This window comes from Rana temporaria, chromosome 10 (genome assembly GCF_905171775.1).
Source record: "Rana temporaria chromosome 10, aRanTem1.1, whole genome shotgun sequence".
NCBI lineage: Eukaryota > Metazoa > Chordata > Amphibia > Anura > Ranidae > Rana > Rana temporaria.
In genome coordinates this window covers 107,555,079-107,580,224 of record NC_053498.1, presented here as the reverse complement: position 1 = coordinate 107,580,224, position 25,146 = coordinate 107,555,079, and the positions used below count along the sequence as shown (strand labels likewise).

The 25,146-nt window shown below is 43.1% G+C and overlaps 1 protein-coding gene across 2 annotated transcripts in view; it reads right to left on the bottom strand.

Annotated features, from left to right (window-relative positions):
• Positions 1-21,591: 21,591 nt before the first annotated feature.
• The window catches only part of GPR157 (G protein-coupled receptor 157), a 61,050-nt gene continuing 57,495 nt past the window's right edge, over positions 21,592-25,146 (bottom strand). For both annotated transcript variants that reach the window (XM_040325936.1, XM_040325935.1), the window contains exon 5: positions 21,592-23,479. In XM_040325936.1, the coding sequence (XP_040181870.1) occupies positions 23,252-23,479 (228 nt within the window). In that variant the 3' untranslated portion in view covers positions 21,592-23,251. The remainder of the gene's footprint in view (positions 23,480-25,146) is intronic.

The following is a 25,146-nucleotide window of genomic DNA, read 5'->3' as shown; positions in this document are numbered from 1 at the left end:
CAAAATGATCAACAAATTCATCTGAACAGTGGCGGCTGGTGCTCCAAATTTTTGGGGGGCGCAAACAAACGAAAACAAACAAACAATTGCAGCCTCACTGTGCCCATCAAACGCAGCTACTGTGCCCATCAATTGCAACCACTGTGCCCATTAAATGCAGCCACTGTGCCCATCAAATGCAGCCACTGTGCCATGCCAAACGCAGCCCCTGTGCCAACATTTATTGCCACTGTGCCCATCAATTGTCACCACTGTGCCATGCCATCAAACACAGCCACTGTGCCATCAATTGTCGCAACTGTGCCCATTGTCGCCACTGTGCCATCAATTGTCACCACTGTGCCATCAATTGTCACCACTGTGCCATCAATTGTCACCACTGTGCCATCAATCGTCACCACTGTGCCCATCAATTTTCACCATTGTGCCATCAATTGTCACCACTGTGCCATGCCAATAAACGCAGCCACTGTGCCATCAATTGTCACAACTGTGCCCATTGTCACCACTGTGCCATCAATCATCACCACTGTGCCATCAATCGTCACCACTGTGCCCATCAATCGTCACCACTGTGCCATCAATTGTCACCACTGTGCCATCAATTGTCACCACTGTGCCATCAATCGTCACCACTGTGCCCATCAATTTTCACCACTGTGCCATCAATTGTCACCACTGTGCCATCAATTGTCACCACTGTGCCCATCAATTGTCACCACTGTGCCCAGCAATTGTCACCACTATGCTATGCCATCAAACGCAGCCACTGTGCCATCAATTGTCACCACTGTGCCATGCCAAACGCAGCCACTGTGCCATCAATTGTTAGCTATGCATGATTGCCCTGCTGAATACTCATTCCAAACTTTGCGCTGTTAGTACAGTGCCAACAGGTTGCATCATCCTGGTAAACAGATGGCGAGTGTATGGTTGCATAAACATCTACACATAGAAGATGGACTTTACTGAATGCCCAGTACAGGCTTTTACAACTCTGCCAATTTTATTCTGCTTAAACATACAGAATTCCACATTCAGATCTTTAAACTGAAAAATGTGAACAGGAGTTCCTCCCATTTTCTTGAATTCCTTGTCACTCTGTCATTTGTGCATCCTGTGGAGACTATAAGCAGCCCTGACGATTGCACACTCATGTTCCAACATTATCACCAGGCATCAAGAAGCCAGCCCTGAGCAATGACATGCAACCACCACTGGAGTACATGCATGTAGATTGCTGACATTTAGGATAACAGCAGGACTGATAAACCCCCCAAAAAAAGTTTAAAACAATATTTAAAAAAAAAAAAAAGGGTATTTGTTAATGAAATACATAGAAATTTGATTCTGGAAATAAAGAGTTATCATTATAATTTGTATGTTATAGTTCTGTCACTTATGGGACAAAGTACATGTAGTACCTTGTGCCATGTTTACAAGGGCTTTCTGATCCTAGTTATGAGATCTGACATGCCCCCTCCTGCCATGGCTGATCCAACAACAGCTATGAAGGAGACAGCTGATTCATAATCACTTTGACAAGCAACGGCAAGCAGAATGCAAAGGCTGACACGCCCTCCTCCGTTTGCATCCCTCTTGCTGTTGCTTCTCTCAGGAAAGTACTAAAAATAAAGAGGAGTAAAAGGATGAGAGTGCAAAGCTGTAGGGATTAGTCTGGATCAGTGGTCTCCAAACTGTGGCCCGGGGGCCGGATGTGGCCCTTTGCTTGCTTTCCTGGGGCACCATTTCCTTCACTGACATCAACAAAGGAGCAGAGTTCCATCCAATGACACCAACAAGGGGAGCCCAACGAGACCAATGATGGGGGACCTTTCCTCCCAATGACACCAACAATGGGGCACAATTACTCCAAATGACACAAAAGATAGGGCACAATCCCTCCTAATGAAACAAACAATGGGACGCTATTCCTCCCAATAACATTAACAATGGGGCCCAATGACACCAATGATGAGTCACAATTCCTGCCAAAGACACCATTGATGGGGCACAAATCCTACCAAAGACACCAAAGACGGGAGATTGTTTACTCCATCTGATGCTGGCACTTTTTCTACTCCCGATGGCCACAATCCGGCCCCCCTAAAGTCTGATGGACAGTAAAATGGCCCTTTGTATAGAAAGTTTGGAGACCCCTGGTCTAGATATACAGTTTTATTTGGACCAATTAACCACTTCAATACTGGGCACTTTCACTGTCTTCCTGCCCAGGCCAATTTTCAGCTTTCAGTAAGTAGACTTGGTTTTTCCCTGGGCATTCCCAGGTTTTGTTGTTATCAATTTTCAGCTTTCAGTGCTGCCGCACTTTGAATCACAATTGCGCTGTCATGTAACATGTCATGTAACACTGTAACACTTTCTTTGTTTCTGTTATAAAATTGTGTAAATATTTTCTTTTTCTCCTTTACTGATGAGGCTGCACTGGTGGGCACTTATATGCATCAATGATGGGGCTGATCAACCAAATATTAAGTTAAGGGTGTCAAGAATTTTGACCAGCCCGTTTTTGGAGTTTTTGTGTGACATTATGTCCAATTTGCTTTTTTTCCTCCATATTTTTGTTTTGTTCCAACACACACAAAGGGAATAAACATGTGTATAGCAAAACATGTGTTACTGCAATACTTTTCTGTGAAAAATACTTGATTTTCTGGAAACATTTCTGGGGTGCCAACAATTTGGTCATGACTGAAACTGCGTTTAAAAGACCGCTGCGCAAATACAGCGTGACATAAAATATTGCAATGACTGTCATTTTCTTCTCTAGGGTCTCTGCTAAAATATATATATAATGTTTGGGTGTTCTATGTACTGTATTTATTGGCGTGTAACACTCACTTTTTTACCCTGAAAATAAAGGGTAAACTGTGCCTGCGTGTTATACGCAGGGGCTGTGGAAGGTTTTTTTCCTGAAACTTCCCTCTAAGGCTGCATTCACACCTGAGCGTAGCTTGTTTGGTAATTTTTTCCGGCGTTTTGTCGCGCGTATTCATGCGTATTTGCGCGTTTGCATACAGCGTCGTCCGGCGTTTTTGTACTTCAACGTTTTTTATTTTAGCCAATAGGAAAAATTATCATCTTTTCATCACTTGTTGCTATGTTGGTAGATTTTATTTATCTTCTGCCTAGGTGAAATGTTCTATTGATTAAAGCGACAAAACGCCCGTAGCAAACGCTCGTTGTCGCGCTAGTCGCTTGAATCGAGCGCTTCCATTACTTTCTGTGGGAAATACAAACGCTCAAAAGCGCCCATCTCCATTGAGAATAATGTATTTTTTCCCCTCTAGCGTTTTGGAGCGTCGCGCTTCAGGCGACAAAACGCTCAGGTGTGAATGGGGTCTTAAAGTTAGGGTGCGTGTTATACTCCTGTGCTTGTTATACGCCGATAAATATGGTAATTTTCCAGCGAAAAATACTGATTTGAACTTGTAAGCAACAAGTGTCAGAATAAAGCTTAGTCTTCAAGGGGTTAGTTTGAATGTAGTGGTTACCATGTACACCTGCAAATTAGTTATAGAGTTTATTTTATAAAACACAATTTAAAAAAAAATGGAGATCTGTAATATAATGTTCTTCACAACTTGAGAAAAAGGGGGTTGGTAGGTGGGTGGCGCCTGCTGTGTAGATTTAGATTATACCATAATTGTGCTGATGCTGATAAAGTGAAATATAAAGTGAAATATGTAAATACTTCTTAGATTACATTAAGTGAAAAAATATATACAAATAAAAATATGAAATATATATATTAGTAAATAAATGTGTCACATTTATTTACTAATATATATATTTCATATTTTTATTTTCATTTGTATATATTTTTTCACTTAATGTAATCTAAGAAGTATTTACATATTTCACTTTATATTTCACTTTATCAGCATCAGCACAATTATGGTATAATCTACACAGCAGGCGCCACCCACCTACCAACCCCCCTTTCTCATATTTATATTCCACCCCAGTGGGATACTTTTTTAGGGGCAGCCACTGTAACCGATATTCTTTTATACTTATTTGCATTTATTTGCATTCATTTCATTGTCCTCCCTGCAAATCCTATATACATATATTTTTTCCGTGGCGCGGATTCATACTACCTTTTCGTTCTTCACAACTTGTCTACACCCCTAGATTAAAACTAGCCTTGTTTATCTTGGAAAATGTGATATCTGTGTCAGCCTCCTACTAAATCCAATTAATACGTGAAGAATGCACACATAGCCATCACCTCACAAACATTCAGACAGGTTAGACAATCAAAGAGGTTTGCTAGACCTCTGCAGAGAGACCACAGCTTCCAATTTTTTTGATGAGCTGTTGCCTTATTTAATAACCTTGAAATCTCATTATATTATTGGATTAAAAAAAAAAAAATTACCAATATGTTTGAAGCATTGTCAATTGCATACTTTGATATTTTCCTGACAAATATTTTAATTTTTTAGCTTGAAAATTTCAGATTGCATAATTTTGTTTGCAAACAATGCAAAAAAAATCTTAACTTCTACTTTGTAGCGCACTGTTTATGATACAAAAATGTGCCTATAGGGACTCATTTGTATTATCTGCAGTAACTAGGCTGCTGACCTATTGTATATGAATCGAATAATTAGTGATGTGTTTTTGCTGCTAAACTCTGGGTAAAAAATGGGTCTCAAGCCTCAGCTGACGGTCGGACATTCCCAGACCTGATTCTCAGGTCCCAGGCAGACCCTAATGGGATCCATATTCAAACAGCAGCCCTGAGAAAGGGGGAGTTCTTTGTCCCCCGAAACGCATTGACTACATTCTACCATCTATTCTCCAAATAAAATGGTTTATTTTACAACTGCATTTCGGGCTCTCCTTTACATTCACCTCATTTGTTTGTTTTACAGACAGTACACAGGTACCAGATCTTGACTTCCGAATGTTTTAAACTCCTACAGGAATACTAGAAGCCAGGATTTGTTTACCATACTCATAACTGAAATCACTGATAGATTACTGTATTTATTGGCGTATAAAATTCACTTTTTTACCCTGAAAATAAAGGGGAAACTGGGCCTGTGTGTTATACGCAGGGGGCGGTGTAAAGTTTTTTTCCCAAAATGTCCCTCTTAAAGTTAGGGTGCGTGTTATACGCCTGTGCGCAGGGCCGCCATCAGGGGGGTACAGGTAGTACACCTGTAAGGGGCCCGGAGGTCCCCAGGGGCCCGGATGGCAACCCCCTTTTTTTTTATTATTTTTTATAAAAAATATATATTTTTTTTAATTATTTTTTATAAAAAAATATATATTTTTTAATATATTTTTTTTTTATTTTTTATTAAAGGGACAATTTTTTTTAGGGGTCCGGAGGTTCCCAGGGGCCTGGAGGCCCACAGGGCCCCAGATGGCAACCCCCCTTTTTTATTTATTTATTTTTTATAAAAAAATATATATTTTTTTTAATATATTTTTATTTTATTTTTTATTAAAGGGACAATTTTTTTTAGGGGTCCGGAGGTTCCCAGGGGCCCGGAGGCCCACAGGGCCCCAGATGGCAACCCCCCCTTTTTTTTATTTATTTTTTTATACAAAAATATATATTTTTTTTAATATATATTTTTTATTTTTTATTAAAGGGACAATTTTTTTTAGGGGTCCGGAGGTTCCCAGGGGCCCGGAGGCCCACAGGGCCCCAGATGGCAACCCCCCTTTTTTTTTTTTTTTTTATACAAAAATATATATTTTTTTTAATATATTTTTTTTATTTTTTATTAAAGGGACAATTTTTTTTAGGGGTCCGGAGGTTCCCAGGGGCCCGGAGGCCCACAGGGCCCCAGATGGCAACCCCTCTTTTTTTTATTTATTTTTTATAAAAATATATATATTTTTTAATATATTTTTATTTTATTTTTTATTAAAGGGACAATTTTTTTTAGGGGTCCGGAGGTTCCCAGGGGCCCAGAGGCCCACAGGGCCCCAGATGGCACCCCCTCTTTTTTATTTATTTTTTATAAAAAAAATATATATTTTTTTAATATATTTTTATTTTATTTTTTATTAAAGGGCCACATTTTTTTTAGGGGTCCAGTGGTTCCCAGGGGCCCGGAGGCCCACAGGGCCCCAGATGACAACCCCCTTTATTTATTTATTTTTTATAAAAAAATATATATTTTTTTAATATATTTGTATTTTATTTTTTATTAAAGGGCCAATTTTTTTTTTTTAGGGGCCCAGAGATCCCCAGGACCCTGGATGACAACCCCCCTTTTTTATTTATATTAATTAATATTTTTTTATATATTTTATTTCTTTTATTTTTTATATATATATATTATTATTATTATTATTAAATTTTATTTTATTCTGGGCCCCTGGGGACCACCCGGCCCCTTACAGGTTGGGGAGGGGGGGTTTTGGGTAAAAATGAATGTAAAAAGAGCCATGAAGCAGAGTGACCCCTGCTGGAAGAAAAGCAAAAAGCCTACAGGACCTGGTGGATTCCTTAAGGAGGTCAACAGCCGCAAGCGAACCGTCTCCTATTCCAAGTACTCACCCCAGGCTACCGAGCTTAGCTTCCGTGTACAGATCGAGAACGGGCATATTCAGGGCGTTTTACCCGTAGGCAGATATTAAGTTCGCTCTCAGCCCTATTTATAGCAGGTGAAAATTTGTTACAGTCAAGTTATGGAGAGAACATTTTTTTTTTTTTTTCCGCTGTCATTGCAGGCGATATCTACTAAACTATTACTGGTTCTACTCTCCCCCCTCCCAGAATCATTGTTTTATTATTTATTACTAAGAAAAGATAAAAATTCAAGGAATGAAAGTGTTTTCCTGAAATATGCAAATTTACAATAAACAAGCAACATGATTGGATAATACAGACTCCTCCCCCTATAGATATGGTAACTCCTCCCACAGTTTTTACACTACATAGACAAGTAATATTTAAACTGCGACTGTGCCTTCAATTTTAATATTTCAGAGACATACTATACATCAAAATGTAGGTCTGGGTCTTGTGATTCACACAATATAAAGATATTCGCTGTACGATTTATTTATTTTAAAAAATATCGACTGAAGAAGGACAAGTATTAAAAAAAAAAAGCCAGAATTTCTGGTCTCTGCTCAGAGGCTGCATATCAACAAACATTGGTTTCCTAGGAAACGCTGAGGTGAATAACTTCTCACACACAGCTGTGAAGTGAGTTTTTAGCTCCTCCCACACAAGGCTGAAGGGTTTACATCTCCAGGGGCAATGTCTCCAGTCAGGAGTATTGGTGGAGGCAAGAACACGTCACACAATTTCCCCAGAAATTCTATCTTTTCTACTTGATATCTCAATTGCTGGGCTTTTTTTTTTGTCTGGAGGTAGGGTAAGGCTTTTACTGAAAGAACAAAGATGGGATTGGAATTGCAGATTGCTAATTTACTAGGGTTTGTTTATTCTTCTGTTTTACTATGTGTATATAATTTAATGTGTATTTTTTTATTTTATTTAACCACTTAACCCCCGGACCATATTGCTGCCCAAAGACCAGAGGACTTTTTGCGATTCGTGACTGCGCCGCTTTAACTGACAATTGCGCGGTCGTGCGACGTGGCTCCCAAACAAAATTGGCGTCCTTTTTTTCCCACAAATAGAGCTTTCTTTTGGTGGTATTTGATCACCTCTGCGGTTTTTATTTTTTGCGCTATAAACAAAAATAGAGCGACAATTTTGAAAAAAATGAATATTTTTAACTTTTTGCTATAATAAATATCCCACAAAAATATATAAAAAAAGAATTTTTTCCTCAGTGTAGGATGATACGTTTTCTTCTACATATTTTTCGTTAAAAAAAATCGCAATAAGCGTTTATTAATTGGTTTGCGCAAAAGTTATAGCGTTTACAAAATAGGAGGTATTTTTATGGCATTTTTATTAATATATTTTTTTTACTAGTAATGGCGGCGATTGGCGATTTTTTCTCGGTACTGCGACATTATGGCGGACACTTCGGACACTTTTGACACATTTTTGGAACCATTGGCATTTTTATAGCGATCAGTGCTATAAAAATGCATTGGATTACTATAAAAATGCCAATGGCAGGGAAGGGGTTAACACTAGGGGGCGGGGAAGGGGTTAAGTATGTCCCTGGGTGTGTTATAACTGTAGGGGGAGTGGCCTCACTAGGGGAAACGCTGATCCTCTGTTCATACATTGTATGAACAGAAGATCAGCATTTCCCCCCCTGACAGGACCGGGAGCTGTGGGCCAGATCCACAAAAGAGATACGCCGACTTAACTCGAGTTTTCAAAATTTACACGGCGTGTATTTTTGCGCCCGATCCTCAAAACGAGAAGCGCCTGAAATTCCGGCTTTTCCGTCCTACCTAAAATAATTACACCGGCGCATTCTCGGGCGCAAATTACGCTAGGCACGCCGCTTTTTTTGATAGGCAAAGATGCAAATGAGGGAGATAGGGCGATCCACAGAATTAAGTGTGTGCGCCGTAGATTACGCCCTGTGCGCACCTGTTAGTTTCCCGGTGTGAATTTACACTTTATAAAAGCAGCCCTAATTTTACACATGCCGTCTGAATGTCTGCTGAAGCAACACCATTGAGGAAGAGCTCAGCACACACACACTTTCAGGACTACAATCTGTCTGCCAAAATGCCAGGACCATCAATGATCCTAGCTGCATTAGTGTCTTTAGAGGCGCAAAGAAGGAGGAGGGCACAGAGGAGGAGGAGGAGGGCACAGGAGAGGGTATACCGCCCACGCCAAGATGTGTTTGGCATGCCTGCTTCTGAGGTATTCCGCAACTTCAGATTCAACCGTGAGGCCATCCTGGAATTAACCACAATCCTTCAGGATGATCTCACCAGCCCAACACAACGCTCCCATGCACTGCAGCCACTCATCAAAGTACTGGCAACTCTGCATTTTCTTGCCACTGGCTCTTTCCAACGCACAAGTGGAGGCGTGGCTGGGATGGCACAATCCTCCATGAGCAGGTGTGTGCACCAAGTGGTCCCTGCAATCCTGCGGCGCATGGGAAATCAATTTCAAAAACCCACCCAGGAGGACCAGCGTTTGAAGACCATGACAGACTTCTATCACATTGCCAGATTCCCACACACCATCGGGGCCATTGATTGTACCCATGTGGCACTACAACCCCCCCATGATACTGAGCACATGTTCCGGAATCGTAAAGGCTGGCATTCCATAAATGTGCAGGTGATCGTAGATGCCCATGGCCTCATCTGGCACGTCTGTGCTAAATTTCCGGGATCCTGCCATGATAGTTATATTTTCCGGCAGACCCAGATCTCCAGAGATTTGGACCAGAACATGTATGGAGACAGCTGGCTGATTGGTGAGTGACATGTGTGTCAGGTATGTCCCCCCCATGATGCAGACATCACAAGGGGCACATGCATGACTAATATCCTCCTGTCTTTTCCCTTACAGGTGACTCTGGATATGCCCTGGGACCTCACATGATGACCCCATTCAGGAACCCCCAAACCCCAGGAGAGCAACGCTACAACCAGGCGCACATACGTACCCGGGGAGTGGTTGAACGTACATTTGGGCTTATGAAGTCCCGCTTCAGATGCCTGGATAAGTCTGGGGGTACACTGCTGTATTCCCCAGACTTTGTGTGCCAAATAATTGGGGCATGTTGTATACTCCACAACTTTGCCATGAGAAGGGGACTGCATATTGACTTATGTGATGACCTGACCCCCGACCCAGGCAATACCCCCCCAACCAACTCTACCCGGTCTGCTGAGGGCACAGCAGCCAGGAGACGCCTTGCAGAAGGCATTTTTTCCCAGTAAACGTACATGAATAATGTCACAATAAGAATGTATCTTTTCCCTGTAAATGAACATCAATAAAGTCACAATGATATGAATGTGCACACCACTGTGGTCCCTAGCACAGACACATCACATGCACATCGAATTGGATTAGATCCAAGTACCCCCCCCCCCCCCCGTTTGGGGGGGGTCCAATTATGTCACTGTGCATTCATACACCATTCAGGAACCTGGGATTGCACTTCTCCCTGGTCCTGGGGATCCCTACTCCACCAAAACTGAGGGTGACACCCTTAATTTATCAGGAATGCCACCCCCCCACATTCACACATCATTCACACACATAAATCAAATCATAAGTACAGAAGACCAAATCAAATTGTTGAAAAAAAAAAGTAACATAAACAAAAAAACAAAAGTATCCCTGCTAATTAATTAGCGGCGGCGATTGCTACGCCTTGGCTGGGCAGGGGCACGGGCAGGGGCACGGCCACGGCCACGCCGTCGCGGAGGATGTCCATTGGGGGGGGGGGTGAGCTGGGGAAGGAGGAGCTTCCGGGGGGGGGTGAGCTGGGGAAGGAGGAGCCTCCTGGGGGGGTGAGCTGGGGAAGGAGGAGCCTCCTGGGGGGGTGAGCTGGGGAAGGAGGAGCCTCCTGGGGGGGTGAGCTGGGGAAGGAGGAGCCGCCCCTGCTGGCCTGCCCTCCATGGCCCCTGCAATTCGAGTGAGACAGGCAGTGAGGGCAGCCGCATTGGCCTGGCCAGGCCTAGTATTGTCCTGCACAGCCTGGGTCAGGGCACTCAGCTCATGGGCCACGCGTGTTGTGGCGGTCTGTATGTCGTTCAAGCATGTAATGACCGCCGTTGAGTTGGTGGCCACATCACCGAGTGCCTCCATCATTTCACCCTGGCTGTGCTCCATCTGGGTAATTTTTTCGAGTATTTTCCCAAGAGTGCGGGTCTGCCGGGCATTGTCCTTCACCACACTGGCCGACAGACGCTCGCCCACAGCCACGGTCTCCTGGGTCGGCCCCCTGGCTGCCGCTGAGTCTTGCAGGCCTGGAGGAGGGGAGAGAGTGACCCTTGTGACTGGAGGCCTGTTGGGGGAGAAGTGGGAGGGGCTACCCCTGATGGTGGCCTGACTGGTGCCAGCCTCAGGGGTAGCCTCAGGGGAAGATTCAAAGGTCATCATATCAGTGGCCAGGAGGACTTCCCGGCCAATCTGCATATTTTCGTCCTCCTCCCCCTCATCCTCCTCCCCCTCCTCCCCCTCAACCTCCTCATGAGGGGAGGTTTGGCCAATCCCCTCCCCTGGGGAATCCTGCCCTTCTTGGGACTCATCATCAGCCTGTCTTGGGGGTGGTGCAACAGCCTGGCCCGATGGCCCTGCAACCTCCTGGCCTGCAACCTCCTGGCCATCTGTGGAGGACACAAAACAATCACATGTTTGAGGAACCACACACTTGGCACATCTTCCCTTCCCCCACCTACACATGCTAATCAACAGAGATAAAAAAAAAAAACTTACCTGTCCTCCTAGGAACATCTGACATATAGCGAGGCAGGCCCACCACCTGCTGTGGGTGGAAACACTGCCCATTCCTCCTCCGTCAGTCTGACTGGGCAGGGTCCCCCTCCTCCAGTGCCCCTGGTATGGGCGTCGATCCTTGCCATCTTATTCCGAACGACGCTCCTCAGGTCATTTATTTTTTTCTGTATGCCAGCGGGGGTCCTGGTCTCCCCCCCCCCCCGCCGCATTGATCTGGTCCGTGATCTTTTTAATAAGCTGCCTCCTCCTGGCCGGGGTGGTGCTCTGGCTCTCAGGGCCATGCAGAAATCGCCCATATTTCACAATGCCCCGAGCAAGAATTTGCTTCTCTCCCAGGGTGAAATTAAGCTTCCTGCGTTTGGGGGGCATCACATACACCACCCAGCAACAACAAACACACCCGACAATCAATCTAGAATACACACCCAAAAACCAGACAAAAATATACACCACAAAAAAATAACAAAAATCTAAACACACAAGGACACAGCTAATATAAATTCAAAAACAAACACGCACAAACAAAAAAACAAAAAACAAACACCAAAAAACAATCAGCAAAAACACTAACAAAAAATGTTAATAAAGACACTTCGCAAAAACAAACAACAACTAGACTCTCCAACTCCTCTAACACTTTTCTCACAAACACAACTTACCAACACACAAACAAACAGAGCAGAAGCAAATTGCTCATGGAAGGGAAACAATGGGATATACTTTTGCAAGGGAAGTGTGTGTGTGTGGGGCTTTTTAGACACAGGGCGATCCTCAAACTAAGTACACTTGGCCTTTTACCTATCTCACTGATTGCGCCGAGACCAGTTCTGCACATGCCCAGTGAGGTCCCGATTCGTGCGCGCATGCGCAGTACGGCTGGCGCCTCATTTGCATGGGGGTCACGGCTCATTACAATGAAGCACGCCCACTTCCTTCCCACTTGCAAAAACCCCGCCTTACGCCTCTGAATTTAAGTTACGCTGGCGCAAATTTAGACGCAAATGCGCTGTGGATACGGCACTTACGACACCAACTTAGGGCAACGTAACTTAAATGACATAAGTTAGGACAAACTAAATTTGCACCGCTGGCTGAGGATCTGGCCCTGTGTGTTTACACACACAGCTCCCGGTCCCCGCTCTGTAACGAGCAATCACGGGTGCCCGGCGGTGATCGAGCCCGCCGGGCACACGCACGGGAGTCTGGGGCGCGCCCCTAGTGGCGGCTTAAAGAGCGGACGTTATACTACGTGCTCTCGCCCAGGAGAGCCGGCCTGCCGCCGTAGAATGACGGTGCGTGGTCGGCTAGTAGTTAAATATTCTATATTAAAGCTTTTACATTTGTAAGACATTTAAAACATTTCACCAACATATTTCAAAAGTGAAGTTTTTCTTATATATCTTACATTTTTGTGTATTTTTTATATAAATACATTATTATTGGTAGCTGCCTTTAATGTGGATTGCTTCTTAAAATACACATTTACAGTATATCCCGAATTACAAGTGTGTCGCCGTGGAGATGAACCGTTACATGGAGATGAACCTACATGACTCATCTGGTCTACACCCTACTCTGCAGGGCGGCCATCAGGGGGGTACAGGCAGTACACCTGTAAGTGGCCCGAAGACCCACAGGGCCCCAGATGGCAACCCCCATTTTTTTTATCTATTTTTTTTTATCTATTTTTATTTTATTTTTTATTAACCACTTAATACCCGCACGCTGTCATATGACGTCCAAAACGGGGACCTGTTATCCCGGGTGGACGTCATATGACGTCTTGGGCTTTGCGGGGGGATATCTCAATGATGCCTGCACCCAGAGGCATCATTGAGATATCATTTTTTAGCGGCGGCGATCCTGCGCACCGTAAGAACGATCATAGCGGCGGTTCTGCCGCTAGATCGTTCTTACAGGCGGCGGACATCCCCCCTCCCGCCGCCATCCGGTGCTTCTCTGGACTCTCCCGTCCCATCGGGGGCCCGGAGAGATGATCGCCGTCCGCCGGATGTTTGCCATAGAGATGACTGGTGACCAGATGGTCACCAGTCATCTCTATGACCGTCGGAGGCCCGGGCGCGATGTGATGACGTCACGCCTGGGTCCCCGTAAGTAAACAAACCGCAATTGCGGCTAGTTTGAATGAGATCTGTGAATTTTTTTTCACGATCTCATTCTTTCCAGCCTGGAGGAGAGATGTGGGGTCTTATTGACACCGCATCTCTCTTTAAAGAGGACCTGTCACACACATTTCCTATTAGAAGGGATGTTTACATTCCTTGTAATAGGAATAAAAGCGATTGAAAAAAAAATGTAAAAAAAAAGTGTAAAAAATAAATAAATAAGTAAAATAAAAAATTAATAATAATAATAAAAAAATGTAAATGCCCCTGTCCCTGGTAGCTCGCGCTCAGAAGCGTACGCACACGTAAGTCCCGCCCACGTATGTAAACGTCGTTCAAACCATACATGTGAGATGTCGCTGCGTGCGTTAGAGCGTGTGCAACAATTCTAGCCTAGACCTCCTCTGTAACTCTAAACCGGTAACCTGTAAAAATGTTAAAGTGTTGCCTATGGAGATTTTTAAGTAACAAAGTTTGGCGCCATTTCATGAGTGTACGTAATTTTAAAGCATGACATGTTAGGTATCTATTTACTCGGTGTAACCTCATCTTTCATATTTTACCAAAAAAATGGGCTAACGTTACTGTTTTGTTATTTTTTAATTTATGAAACCATTTTTTTACAAAAAAAAGCCGTTTGAAAAATTATTGCGCAAATACGGTGCAAGATAAAAAGTTGCAATGACCGCCATTTTATTCCCTAGGGTGTCTGCTAAAAAAAACATATATAATGTTTGGGGGTTCTGAGTAATTTTCTAGCAAAAGAATGATGATTTGTACATGTAGGAGAGAAGTGCCAGAATAGGCCCGGGAAGGAGATGGGTTTTAAAGCCCGGTATTGAAGTGGTTAAAGGGCCATTTTTTTTTTTTTTTTTTAGGATTTCGAAGGTCCCCAGGGCCCCTTAATGACAACCCCCCTTTTTTATAAAAAAAAAAAAAATGTTTATATATTTTTTCATTTCTTTTATTTTTTATATATTATATTATTATTATTATTATTATTATTATTATTATTAAAGGGCCCAGAGGGCCCCGGATGTCAACCCCCCTTTTTTATACATTTTTTAAATTTATTTTTTATATTATTTTATATATATATATATATATATTTGTTTTTATTAAAGGGCTCAGAGGTCCCCAGGGCCCCATGTGGCAAACCCCCCTTTTTTTATTTATTTTTTATTAAAGGGCCCAGAGGTCCCCAGGGCCCTGGATGGCAACCCCCCTTTTTTTTAATAAATGTTTATTTTTTTATATTTTTTTTATTTATTTATTTTTTATTAAAGGGCCCAGAGGTTTATTTTTTTTATTAAAGGGCCCAGAGGTCCCGGATGGCAACCCCCCTTTTTTGTAATTTATTTTTCTAAAAAAAAAAATGTGTGTGTGTGTATATATATATATATATATATATATATATGTGTATTTTATTAAAGGGCCCAGAGGTCCCCAGGGCCCCAGATGGCAACCCCCCTTTTTAAAAATAAATACATTAAAATATATATTTTTTATATATTTTTTTCTTTTTTTTCTTTTTATTAAAGGGCCCAGCCAGAGGTCCCCAGGGCCCCAGATGGCTACCCCCTTTTTTATATATAATTTTCTTTATTTATAATTTTTTTGTAAAGGGCCCCCCCCACTTCTCAATTCGTGGCAGCCTCCCTGCTTCTCAATCTTAGGCGGCAGCACCCCCCCCCCCCCGGTTCTCTTCTCCAGGGGGCCCATGCCTGAAGCTGTGTAAGGGGCCCCATAATTCCTGATGGCGGCCCTGCCTGTGCGTGTTATACGCCGATAAATACGGTAAATATAACATTTCTTATTGTCAACTATAAGCATATGGCCAAAACTTTGGAAAAAAAATATGCAACAGACAGGAGCTCTAGTGTTCTAATACTTTACAAATTATATCTGTGTTACTATTTTTTCTTAAAACACGTCTAGCAAAACTGTTGCCGCCAGGACAGGAAGTGAGGGGAAATCTCTCTAGTGTTGCCTTGGAAAGCAGTAAAAAATCTATCAGGGGCCCTAACCTTTCCTTAATTAACTAAAAAATTTTACATACACATATAAATATATATATATGACATACCCTTAGAGCTGTTGTGAGTACTGGAAGAAAAAGTTGTTTGTTGATCATACCAATGTAACTGCATGTACTCACCTATAGGATAATCAAGAGCCACGTTATCTGCTGCGTTCTCATAACGCACTCTAAATAAAGTAAAGGTATCCTCATTATTATGCCAGCTAATGCACACACCCTGTTGGCTGAACTGCTGGAAATGGGTTGCATGCCAACACCATTTAAATTGGTATTTTTCCAAGCTCACATTTAGTAGTAAACTACATGTATGAATGACTGTACTGCAGTAAATATGTGAATACTAAGCCAAGGCCAATATTGAACCTCAAGAGCCTTATTTAGGCACAGAACCTTTGAGTGCTGTAAAACTCAAATGAACCCTCCGTTTATATCAACTAAATGCATTCCAGTTTCACATAAATGGTTGTACAAGTCTTAAAGCGGAGTTCCACCCAAAAGTGGAACTTCAGTTTAAACCACTCCTTGCCCTCTTACATGCCACATTTGGCATGTAATTTTTTGGGGGGGGGGTGGGGGCTTCAGTAGGAGTGGGACTTCCTGTCCCACTTCCTCCTTCCACCCAGGGACCGCTTAGGTGATACGTCATATCGCCTACGGTGGCCCCTCCCTGTAAGCGATCGCCTGGGACAGGTGACAGATCCCAGGCGATCGCCTGACCACTCAGAGTGTAGTGCTGATCGTGCATACGCAGTGAGTGCCCGGCTGTGAAGCTGAAAGCTGTCACGGCTGGGTGCCCACACTAGGAATGAAGACACCTGCCGGAGAGGGGGGAGAGGAGCGGAGATTGCACCATACCTATGCCATGTATTATCTATAAAATTCATATTTTTTTGGCAATAAAATACTTATGTAGCCATTGCCCCATAAGGGTTGCTGAATGTAGTGGTTCACCTGACACCCTGCCCAGCCAGGCATCCATCCCTCAGTCACACAGAGACATAGAACAGTCCATAAGCTTTTTTTTGTTTTTTTATTGACGGGATTCAACTTGGATGGGAAATTATGGAATGCCCAGGAAAAGCCAGTGCAACTTGCTTGAGACTTCTATATACACTCCAGTATAATACACTCCAGTCTTCTCTCCAGCACAAACTCTTGCTTAAAGTGGAGTTGCTGACTTAATAAACAGACACTCACCTGTCCCACTGTCCAGTGATGCAGACGCACGAAGCTTTGCTACTCTCCCCCTCTCCCTACGGGGCCGGTATTGTAACTGTGGGCGCCCAGCTGTGGCTTCACAGCCTGGGACGAGCCACGCTGTGCATTGTGAATGGCCAGGCAATCTTTTGGGACCTGTGACATGTCCCAAAAGACTGTGCCATCTATGCCCACTTTTTCTCTCCATATGGAAGCATTATTCTCTATTTCGAGGTCAGAGAAACCCTATGCTAATAATTAAAGCTAGATCTCACCCATTAGTAGGGAGCATTAGCTTTACTGCACAGCTATAGGTCTGGTTTAGGAAGGGTTATGCCACACCTCACAGAGAAACCAGTACTTGTACACAAGTATGGTTCCCAGAACATCTTGTATTTTGTAAATGGGTTCACAGAATACAAGGCACTCTGTAAATGACCAAGAAGAGTAGGGGGTGGACAGTGCAGTTTGTGTGTAACGGAAGAGCACGTTTCCGGTTGGATCACCTGGAAGTACAGAGAAAGTTATATTTACTGGCATGAATAAAAATGTCAATTGTAAAGAAAAGCCAGTGATCAGTGGCAAACACCTCATTACACATAACTATTTGTAGAAATAAAAACAATCATGGTATGTTTGATTAGGCAAATGATTCAACATTTCCAAGTTACGCTTTCTTATAGCAAAAGGTTAAGGTGTGTTTTGTTCACCTTTAGAAATAAGCTTTATTGTAAAAAGGGCTATTGACTATGGGTCCAGGTCAGGGCCGATCCGCCCTATAGGCTCACTATGCAAGCCACTTAGGGCCCCGCAAAGCTGCGGAGGGCCCCCAAATTACTAGAAGCCCCGCCTGGTGAGAAGTCATTTTCGGCCCCTCACCCAGCTTATCAACTTGCTGGCTGCATGGGAGAAGAGGTAAGAAGTCAGTACCCCCTGATTCTCACTTTAATGTAAGATGTCAATTCTGACAGCAGAACACCCCTTCCCCCGCTTCTCAACTTTAATCTTTAACACATGACATGTAACTGTCAGCGCCCCAAACCAGGGCCCCAGGGAGGTCAGGATCGGCACTGGTCCAGGTTTATTCGCTTCTTCGTACACCGTTTCACTCTGACATCAAAAGAAATCCATACGAAGCTCTTCTTTTTAAAACCTGTTGAAGAGTTGCTTCGACTGGAGTGGCAATTGACACATCTTTTTACAGCAACCAAAAACTCACCATAGCGAGAGCCTGGAAATCCCAAACCCTTCATTTCAAGGTAGTAAAACGCTGAATGAACATTATGAATAATGGGAAATTAACGGCCATTTTGCATGATATTCACAAAGAAATTCTCAGTTTGACAGCCTAGGATTTCACAAACCCAGCCATTGCACTTTGACAATCTCCTTTTGTCGATTTGATGACCATTGATCCCTGAGGCCCTTTTCTCTTTTTCTTTTTTATCTCCTTTCCTTATCATTTTTGCTTTCCATGTTTTTATGCTTTTAAATTAGTGTGCAAGCTTATTAGGCCATTAAAATAATGCCTGGTTATGACAGGGTTTGGCTTCTTTATTGTATTCTCACTGCGGAATTGACACTTCTCTTACTTGACACTTGAAACATACTTACATTTTGTATGTTGTTTAATTGTCTACTTGCCAGCTCTGTTTCTTATGTTTTACAAGTCAGTTTCCTGCTTACTACACTGTGCAGAAGTCAAAGTGCATAGTCATTTAGATATCTAACATTCTACAGTGGTGCCCTCTAGTGAAGGAAAAACATAATGCAACTAAATGCCAGGCCAAAGCTGGTGTGCATACAGGAGGCAGATAAATGTAACCATGTATTATATATAGGGCTGTGCAAGTTAACTTTTAATTACCGTATTTATCGGCGTATAATGCACAACTTTTTCCCCTGAAAATATGGGGAAAATCACGGGTTATACGCCGATACTGTACCTGTGTGTACCTCGGCTCGGAGGGGGAAGGAGGGGGACGAGTGCCGCGGGAAATTATCGCGCCGTCTCTCCTGTTTACTCAGCACACGTCACACACACATTCCCGCTTCCGCCACCGGCATTGGACCAGTGTTCTATCAATCACAGACTGTGTGTGTGTGTGACTGCCGCCGAATGAACAGGAAATGACGGCTCGGCTCGGGTGACGGCTCGGCGATTCCCACGAGAGAAGGTGAGGCTGCATAGGCTGCATATTTGGGCACAGGCTGCATTTTTGGCACAGGCTAGGCTGCATTGAGGCTGCCGATGAACCACAAAATTAAAAAAATGTTTTTTTTCCTGAAACTTCCCTCTGAAATTGGGGTGCGCGTTATACGCCGATAAATACAGTAATCGATTAATCTTTTTGATCGATTAAAATACTTTTGATTAGTACTCACCTCTCCGCCGGCTTCTGGGCCTTCAGGGAGTTCCTTTGGAAATCCAGTAACGTCACGGACACCGGCGGGGCTTGCCGTGTCCATCTGAAGGGCTCCTTTGATGTGCCTTCATATCTGCATGCCGGCGGGACCTTACTATCTGCCACACGCAAGGGCTGTTACACTTCCCTCTATCAACCTGGGATTCTAAAACCATCCACTGGGAGTTGTGATAGTTCCCTTCATGGGACATCTACATGCCGACGGACTGATGTTAACCTCTCCTCATCTGGATTCAGCAGTGGTATCGTTGTACACATTTTTATACCAGTATCATACTTAGCTACACATTTTTATGACTGCTTTTGATACCGTTTGGTATCACTCGCACCATTTTTTACAGTTTATGTAGCTACATCGATTTCATCTCCAGTGCAATATTTATTTGGTTAACTACTTGAAGACTATAAAAGTTTTAATGCTTTTCCCATTGAGCGCTGCCTTTGTGTGTTTTTGTATCCTGCTATCCATTTTTCCAGTTGTTTTGTAGCTGCACTGGGAATCAGCCTGCAAGGAGGAGATCAGCTACAAGTAGTTGGATCTGTATGTGCGTTATAATTAATCGAAATTAGTCGATTAATCGATTAAAAAAAAAAAAGGAGATTAATCGAACAGAAAAAATTTGATCAGTAACAGCCCTAATTATATATAATTGGTATTTTTTTGGCAATAAAATACTTATGTAGCCATTGCCCCTGAATAGTTGTTGAATGTAGTGGTTCACCTGTCACCCTGCCCAGCCAGGCATCCATCCCTCAGTCACACAGAGACATAGAACGGTCCATAAGCTTTGTTTTGTTTTTTATTGAGGGGATTGAACTTGATTGGGAAATTATGGGATGCCCAGGAAAATTCAGTACAACTTGCTTGGAACTTCTATATACACTCCAGTCTTCTCCCCAGCACAAACTCTTGCTTAAAGCAGAGTGCCACCCATTTAAAAGTCAGCAGCTACACTTTTAATATACAGACACTCACCTGTCCCACTGTCCAGCGATGCGGATACACGAAGCCTCGCTGCTCTCCCCCTCCTCTCCATGGCGCGGCATTGTAACTGTGGGCACCCAGCTGTGGCTTCATAACTTGGCGTGAGCCATGCTGTGCATTGTGAATGGCCGGGTAATCTTCCGGGACCTGTGATGTGTCCCAGAAGATTGCAGAGAGGGAGGGGGGGGAGAGATGAACTTCCCTCTGGCGTCAGGGGAGGAAGTGGGAGCCTATCAAAACTGGGTACCCACTCCTCCCCCCACAAGAATTGGATGTAAACCCACAATCATCCTTTCTAAGCTACTGCCATAGTGCTGATCTATAAGGATATACATGTCTCCTGCATGTATCCTTACCTGTCAAATGTTTCCCCTCTATCGGGTATAAGAACTGAAAAAATGCAGATTCTGTGGGTGGATCTGTTGTCTGGAGCTCTGTGGGTAGAGTCGTGATGTCAGTAGACTCCCCACCATCCTCTACACTCCCCTTCTCAACATGCATTTTTTCCTGTGTATTCTTTACACTAAATTCTGCTATGATCACTAACATCCAGTCAAAACCAGAAAAATAACCACACGACTTCAGAAAATGAGTGGGGGTGGGAATTTAAAAAATAATGCCTTTCTCCAGGGTAGTGCATGAGATATGTAAATGAATGAATGACTTGTAAATGATATGTAAATAACCTGTCACTCACAGCAAGGGGTGGAACGGACGAAGGTTTTTCTCTGTAAGTCCGTTTTATTTCACTGAATAAAAGAGGATTGCTCAGAGCTGGATTAACTCTGTGTGGGAAGACTGGGCACAGATGATAGGAAATCTTATACTGTACATTGTGACATCAAAAAAATAAAACATTTCGGATTTACATCCACTTCAATTTCATTGCGGGCTGCATCAGCATTATGGTTGTGCTCAAAGGGCTGGTTGTATCTCTAAGACGCAGAGTTCAGGAGTACATTACAGAGTTCAGGAGTATGCTACGTACAGAGTGCAGGGTTTAGAGGTGCTATGCACAGAAAGCAGGGTTTGGCTCTTTTTCACAGGCTGTCCACATCTCACTTCCACCACTTTTCCCCATCCCTCACCTCTGCACGCCCCTTCCTCCACAGCCCTCACATCTCACCTACTCAGCCTAGCTTTTAGGTGGCTCTGCATTTCTCTCTTGCAGGGAGATCATTGGTCAACATATGCCCCCACCCCCACCATGCCCCAGCCTAAATGTGTGCAGGGATCTGTGACCCACCAAGAGGAAAGCTGACCTTGTAAACAAAATAGTCACAGTGGTGAGGGGGAAGTGGAGGACCAGAGCTGCAGATGGCAGCAGCTGACATGGGGCATCTATGTATCATTAGAAATAGATGGAAGCCATGAAACATTTACTGATTGCAGAACATACAACAGATCACGAAGATCCAAGTCTCTAGACAGAAGAAAAACAAAGTTCAATATGTATAAATACGTTTATTTATTATAGCTCACGTCAGTTTATAGAAAAATCACATGGTCTAGGTTCCATAAAGGAGGAACTTTTTCCATCTAAAAACACCATAATGAATCTAGAAAGAACAAGCGAGTATATCCATTTGGAATAATTATGCAGATAGTGGCAGAACATCAGAGATGCATCAATCTATTATAATAACAGGGAACAGAGCTGCTATGGGCCCTCCAAGTGAAAACACAATCCTGAAACGGGTCACTCTGTGGCATAATGAATCATTGAAGATCTACAGAACATTATTTAAGGCTACACATCTCTGTCTTCTTCACTGACCTCTATGATTAAGGAGGGTGCACACGGCAGATGTCTTTTAGGCAGTCGGGATTCTATTGCTGCCTCTTTCCCCTCAGTTCCTGTGCCAGTGACTGCAGTTTTGGGATGTTACAAGTTTGCTAAATTATCAACCAGTTTTCCGAATCTTCTTTTTGGGGACACAGGCAAGATCTTTGCATAGGAGTTCTCTGCCCTGTCCACCTGCCTAAAAAAAAATTAATTGGCGGCAACACTCTCACTGCCATCCATTTCACATTGTAGAAAACAAGGATCAGGAAGAAGGAAGATTTGTTTCTGGTTTTCTTACAGGTCGTCACAGCTAACACCTCTAGTAGGGATGTCTTATTAACTCCATAAAAGATGTACAAAGGCACACAATCATTCATCCTAAGAAAACAGGTGGCTTAAACATTAATACTACCAACATCTCAACTTCAAAATATCTACAATACCATTGCTGTAGGCAAAACCCAAGACATTTTATCACCAGTTTGAAAAAAATTGCATAGATAAGTATTTGTAGTCTAGTAATAAATCCTAGCATGATCACATGTACATTAAAATTTGATGACGGATTTGGTAATCAGCTGTTATGCAACTGGACCAGTAATCTAATACATAACAGAGATATAGCCAAGTCCGTCCAAAAGTTACAAAGTTTCTGATGATCAAAATTTTTATTAGAAACATGTAAAAAACTGTTTTAGCCTCAATGGCAGATTAATAGAAGTTTGCATGATCAATAAGACACCTGCACAGGTTCTGAAAAGGTTGTAACCCATAGAAGCCACTCAGAAGGATACTCAGAAGGATACTCAGTGCTTGAAAAGGTTGTAACCCATAGAAGCCACTCAGAAGGATACTCAGAAGGATACTCAGTGCTTGAAAAGGTTGTAACCCATAGAAGCCACTCAGAAGGATACTCAGACTTCAAAAGACTGAATAGATGCTGTGGGTTACACATGACATTAATACTCTTGGAATTGCTTTCATAAATAAGCACCAAGAAAAAAAGACTGAAAAAAGTATACATTTCATACAGCCAGATCACAGTTCTAATGAATTGTAAACAGTGGTTTTCCAAAGTGCACAATGTTCATTAATTCTGTACAATAAATATTGCATAGAAAATAACATCATAATAAGTGCTTAGAACAAACTCTCTCAATCCTGTACAACAACTTCATTACACAGGGCACATTAAAGCTCCATTTAGGTAGCTTGTCATTGTAACTACACTTGTCAAAGCGATATGGTCTGTCTGGGCAGACTGAAGTCTATCAGGAAGACAAAGAAGACCCTCTGGATGGACCGGAGATCCTGCAGAACAATCAAGTACTAGGCTGATGTGGTGTCCACGTCTGACTGTCAAGCAATCCCGATGTGGAACCATAGCCTGACGGATATCCCTCAGACACAGCACTCTCCCTAATGTCACCAGAGCCAGGCGATCCGTAACAACACCAACAGAGGGATTTCAGCAGACGGTTTCTGATGACACGAGTGCATAAAACGAACATGATGCAGTTTGCGCCACCCTGGAAGCTATTTCCAATACCCTGCAAATGAGGAAAAATAAAATTGATCAGGACATAGAAAAGTCATAACATTTTACATTGATACATTTACACATGGGAGGAAATAGCTTGCAATTGTTGACTTATAATGTCCATATTATACAATATATAGCACCATACTACGCGTCACGAGTTTCCGAAAGAAGCCGAACGTTGGTGCGGGTCTATACGGCGCCTGCGCACCGACGTTCGGCTTCTTTCGGCAACTCGTGACGCGTAGTATGCGACAGTCGGAAGCCTGTCAATCAGATAGGAACGCCCAGTCCCGCAGAAGACATACCCGGAAGCGGCGGTGAAAATAAGGTATGTACGGGGGAAAAAAAACAAACAGTCGATTGTCATTAGGACAACTCGGATGAATGTAATGTTAAAAACAGATTTTTTGGGGTGAACCTCCACTTGAAAGGCTGTTAAGTCCCTCCCTCATAACATCTCCCGAGTCCCAGCCGAGCCAGCTTACTGGGCTTAGCCTACGGCGCCTCACCTGCACCATTTCTCCTGCACACTTCCTGGTTGCCGGCGCTCGGGCTCGGTACATGTGTATCGGCTGTACCCCCCTGATGGCAGCCATGTATAGCAGTTACCTATTGCGCAAAATCTATTTTCGTGTATCTATACATGAACGCTGGGATCAGTAACATTTGTGACTGATATTTTGTTTAGAAAACAAAAAATAGAAAAAAAGGAAATATACTTGCCTGATCCTCCACTCTTCCCTGGAGCAAGACTAGTCCTTGCAAGTTCTGCACCCTTGCGGCCCAGCACTCTAGGGTCCTGGCATCACCAAAGCAGGGTCTATAGCCCTGTATGGACGACATAGAGGGACAGTCCACCTACAGGAGGTTGGAGAGCCCTGTCTGCCAGGGGAGCAGAAGATCAGATAAGTAAAACTATTTCTCCTCTCCCCCAGACAAAACAAGCCTTTGTTTGCGGTTATTATTTCTCTGCCTGGAATTGGGCTTTGAGTAATTATTATTTTTATTTTTTTAAGTTGTGCTTTACAGCTACATTCCAGGGAATAATTAAAGCGGTTGCAAGGCAGAAGGTTTTTTATTCTATGCATTAGAATAAAAAGCCTTCTGTGTGCAGCAGCCTCCCCAGAACCCCTAAAAACTTACTTGAGGTCCATGAGTCCCTCGGCCATCAGAGACTCTACCTCCTGATTGGCTGAGACACAGCAGAGGCACTATTGGCTTCTGCGACTGTCAATCAAAGTAGGTTAGCCAATCAGAAGAGGGGGGTGAACGGCAGCTCTGTGTCTGAATGGACACACGGAGCTGCAGCTCGGATGTCCCCATAGCAAGCTGCTTGCTGTGGGGGCACACGACAGGAGGGAGGGGCCAGAAGCATCAAAGAGAGACACGAGAAGAGGAGGATCCAGGCTGCTCTGTGCAAATCCATTGCAACAGAGCAGGTAAGTATATCATGTTTGTTATTTAAAAAAACAAAAAAAAGACAGACTTTATTAACACTTTAAAATGCTGCATTTAACCTTCTTCAGACAGACAGCCTATCTGTTAAGGTGATTTCATTTTTCTCTTGCATTCATTTGTTCTTTACTATTTAAATGCAAATAGTTGCCAGTAGCCTTAACCAATCAATGGTCCTATATAGAAATCTTCTCAAATTTGGCTTTCTGGTAGTTTGAA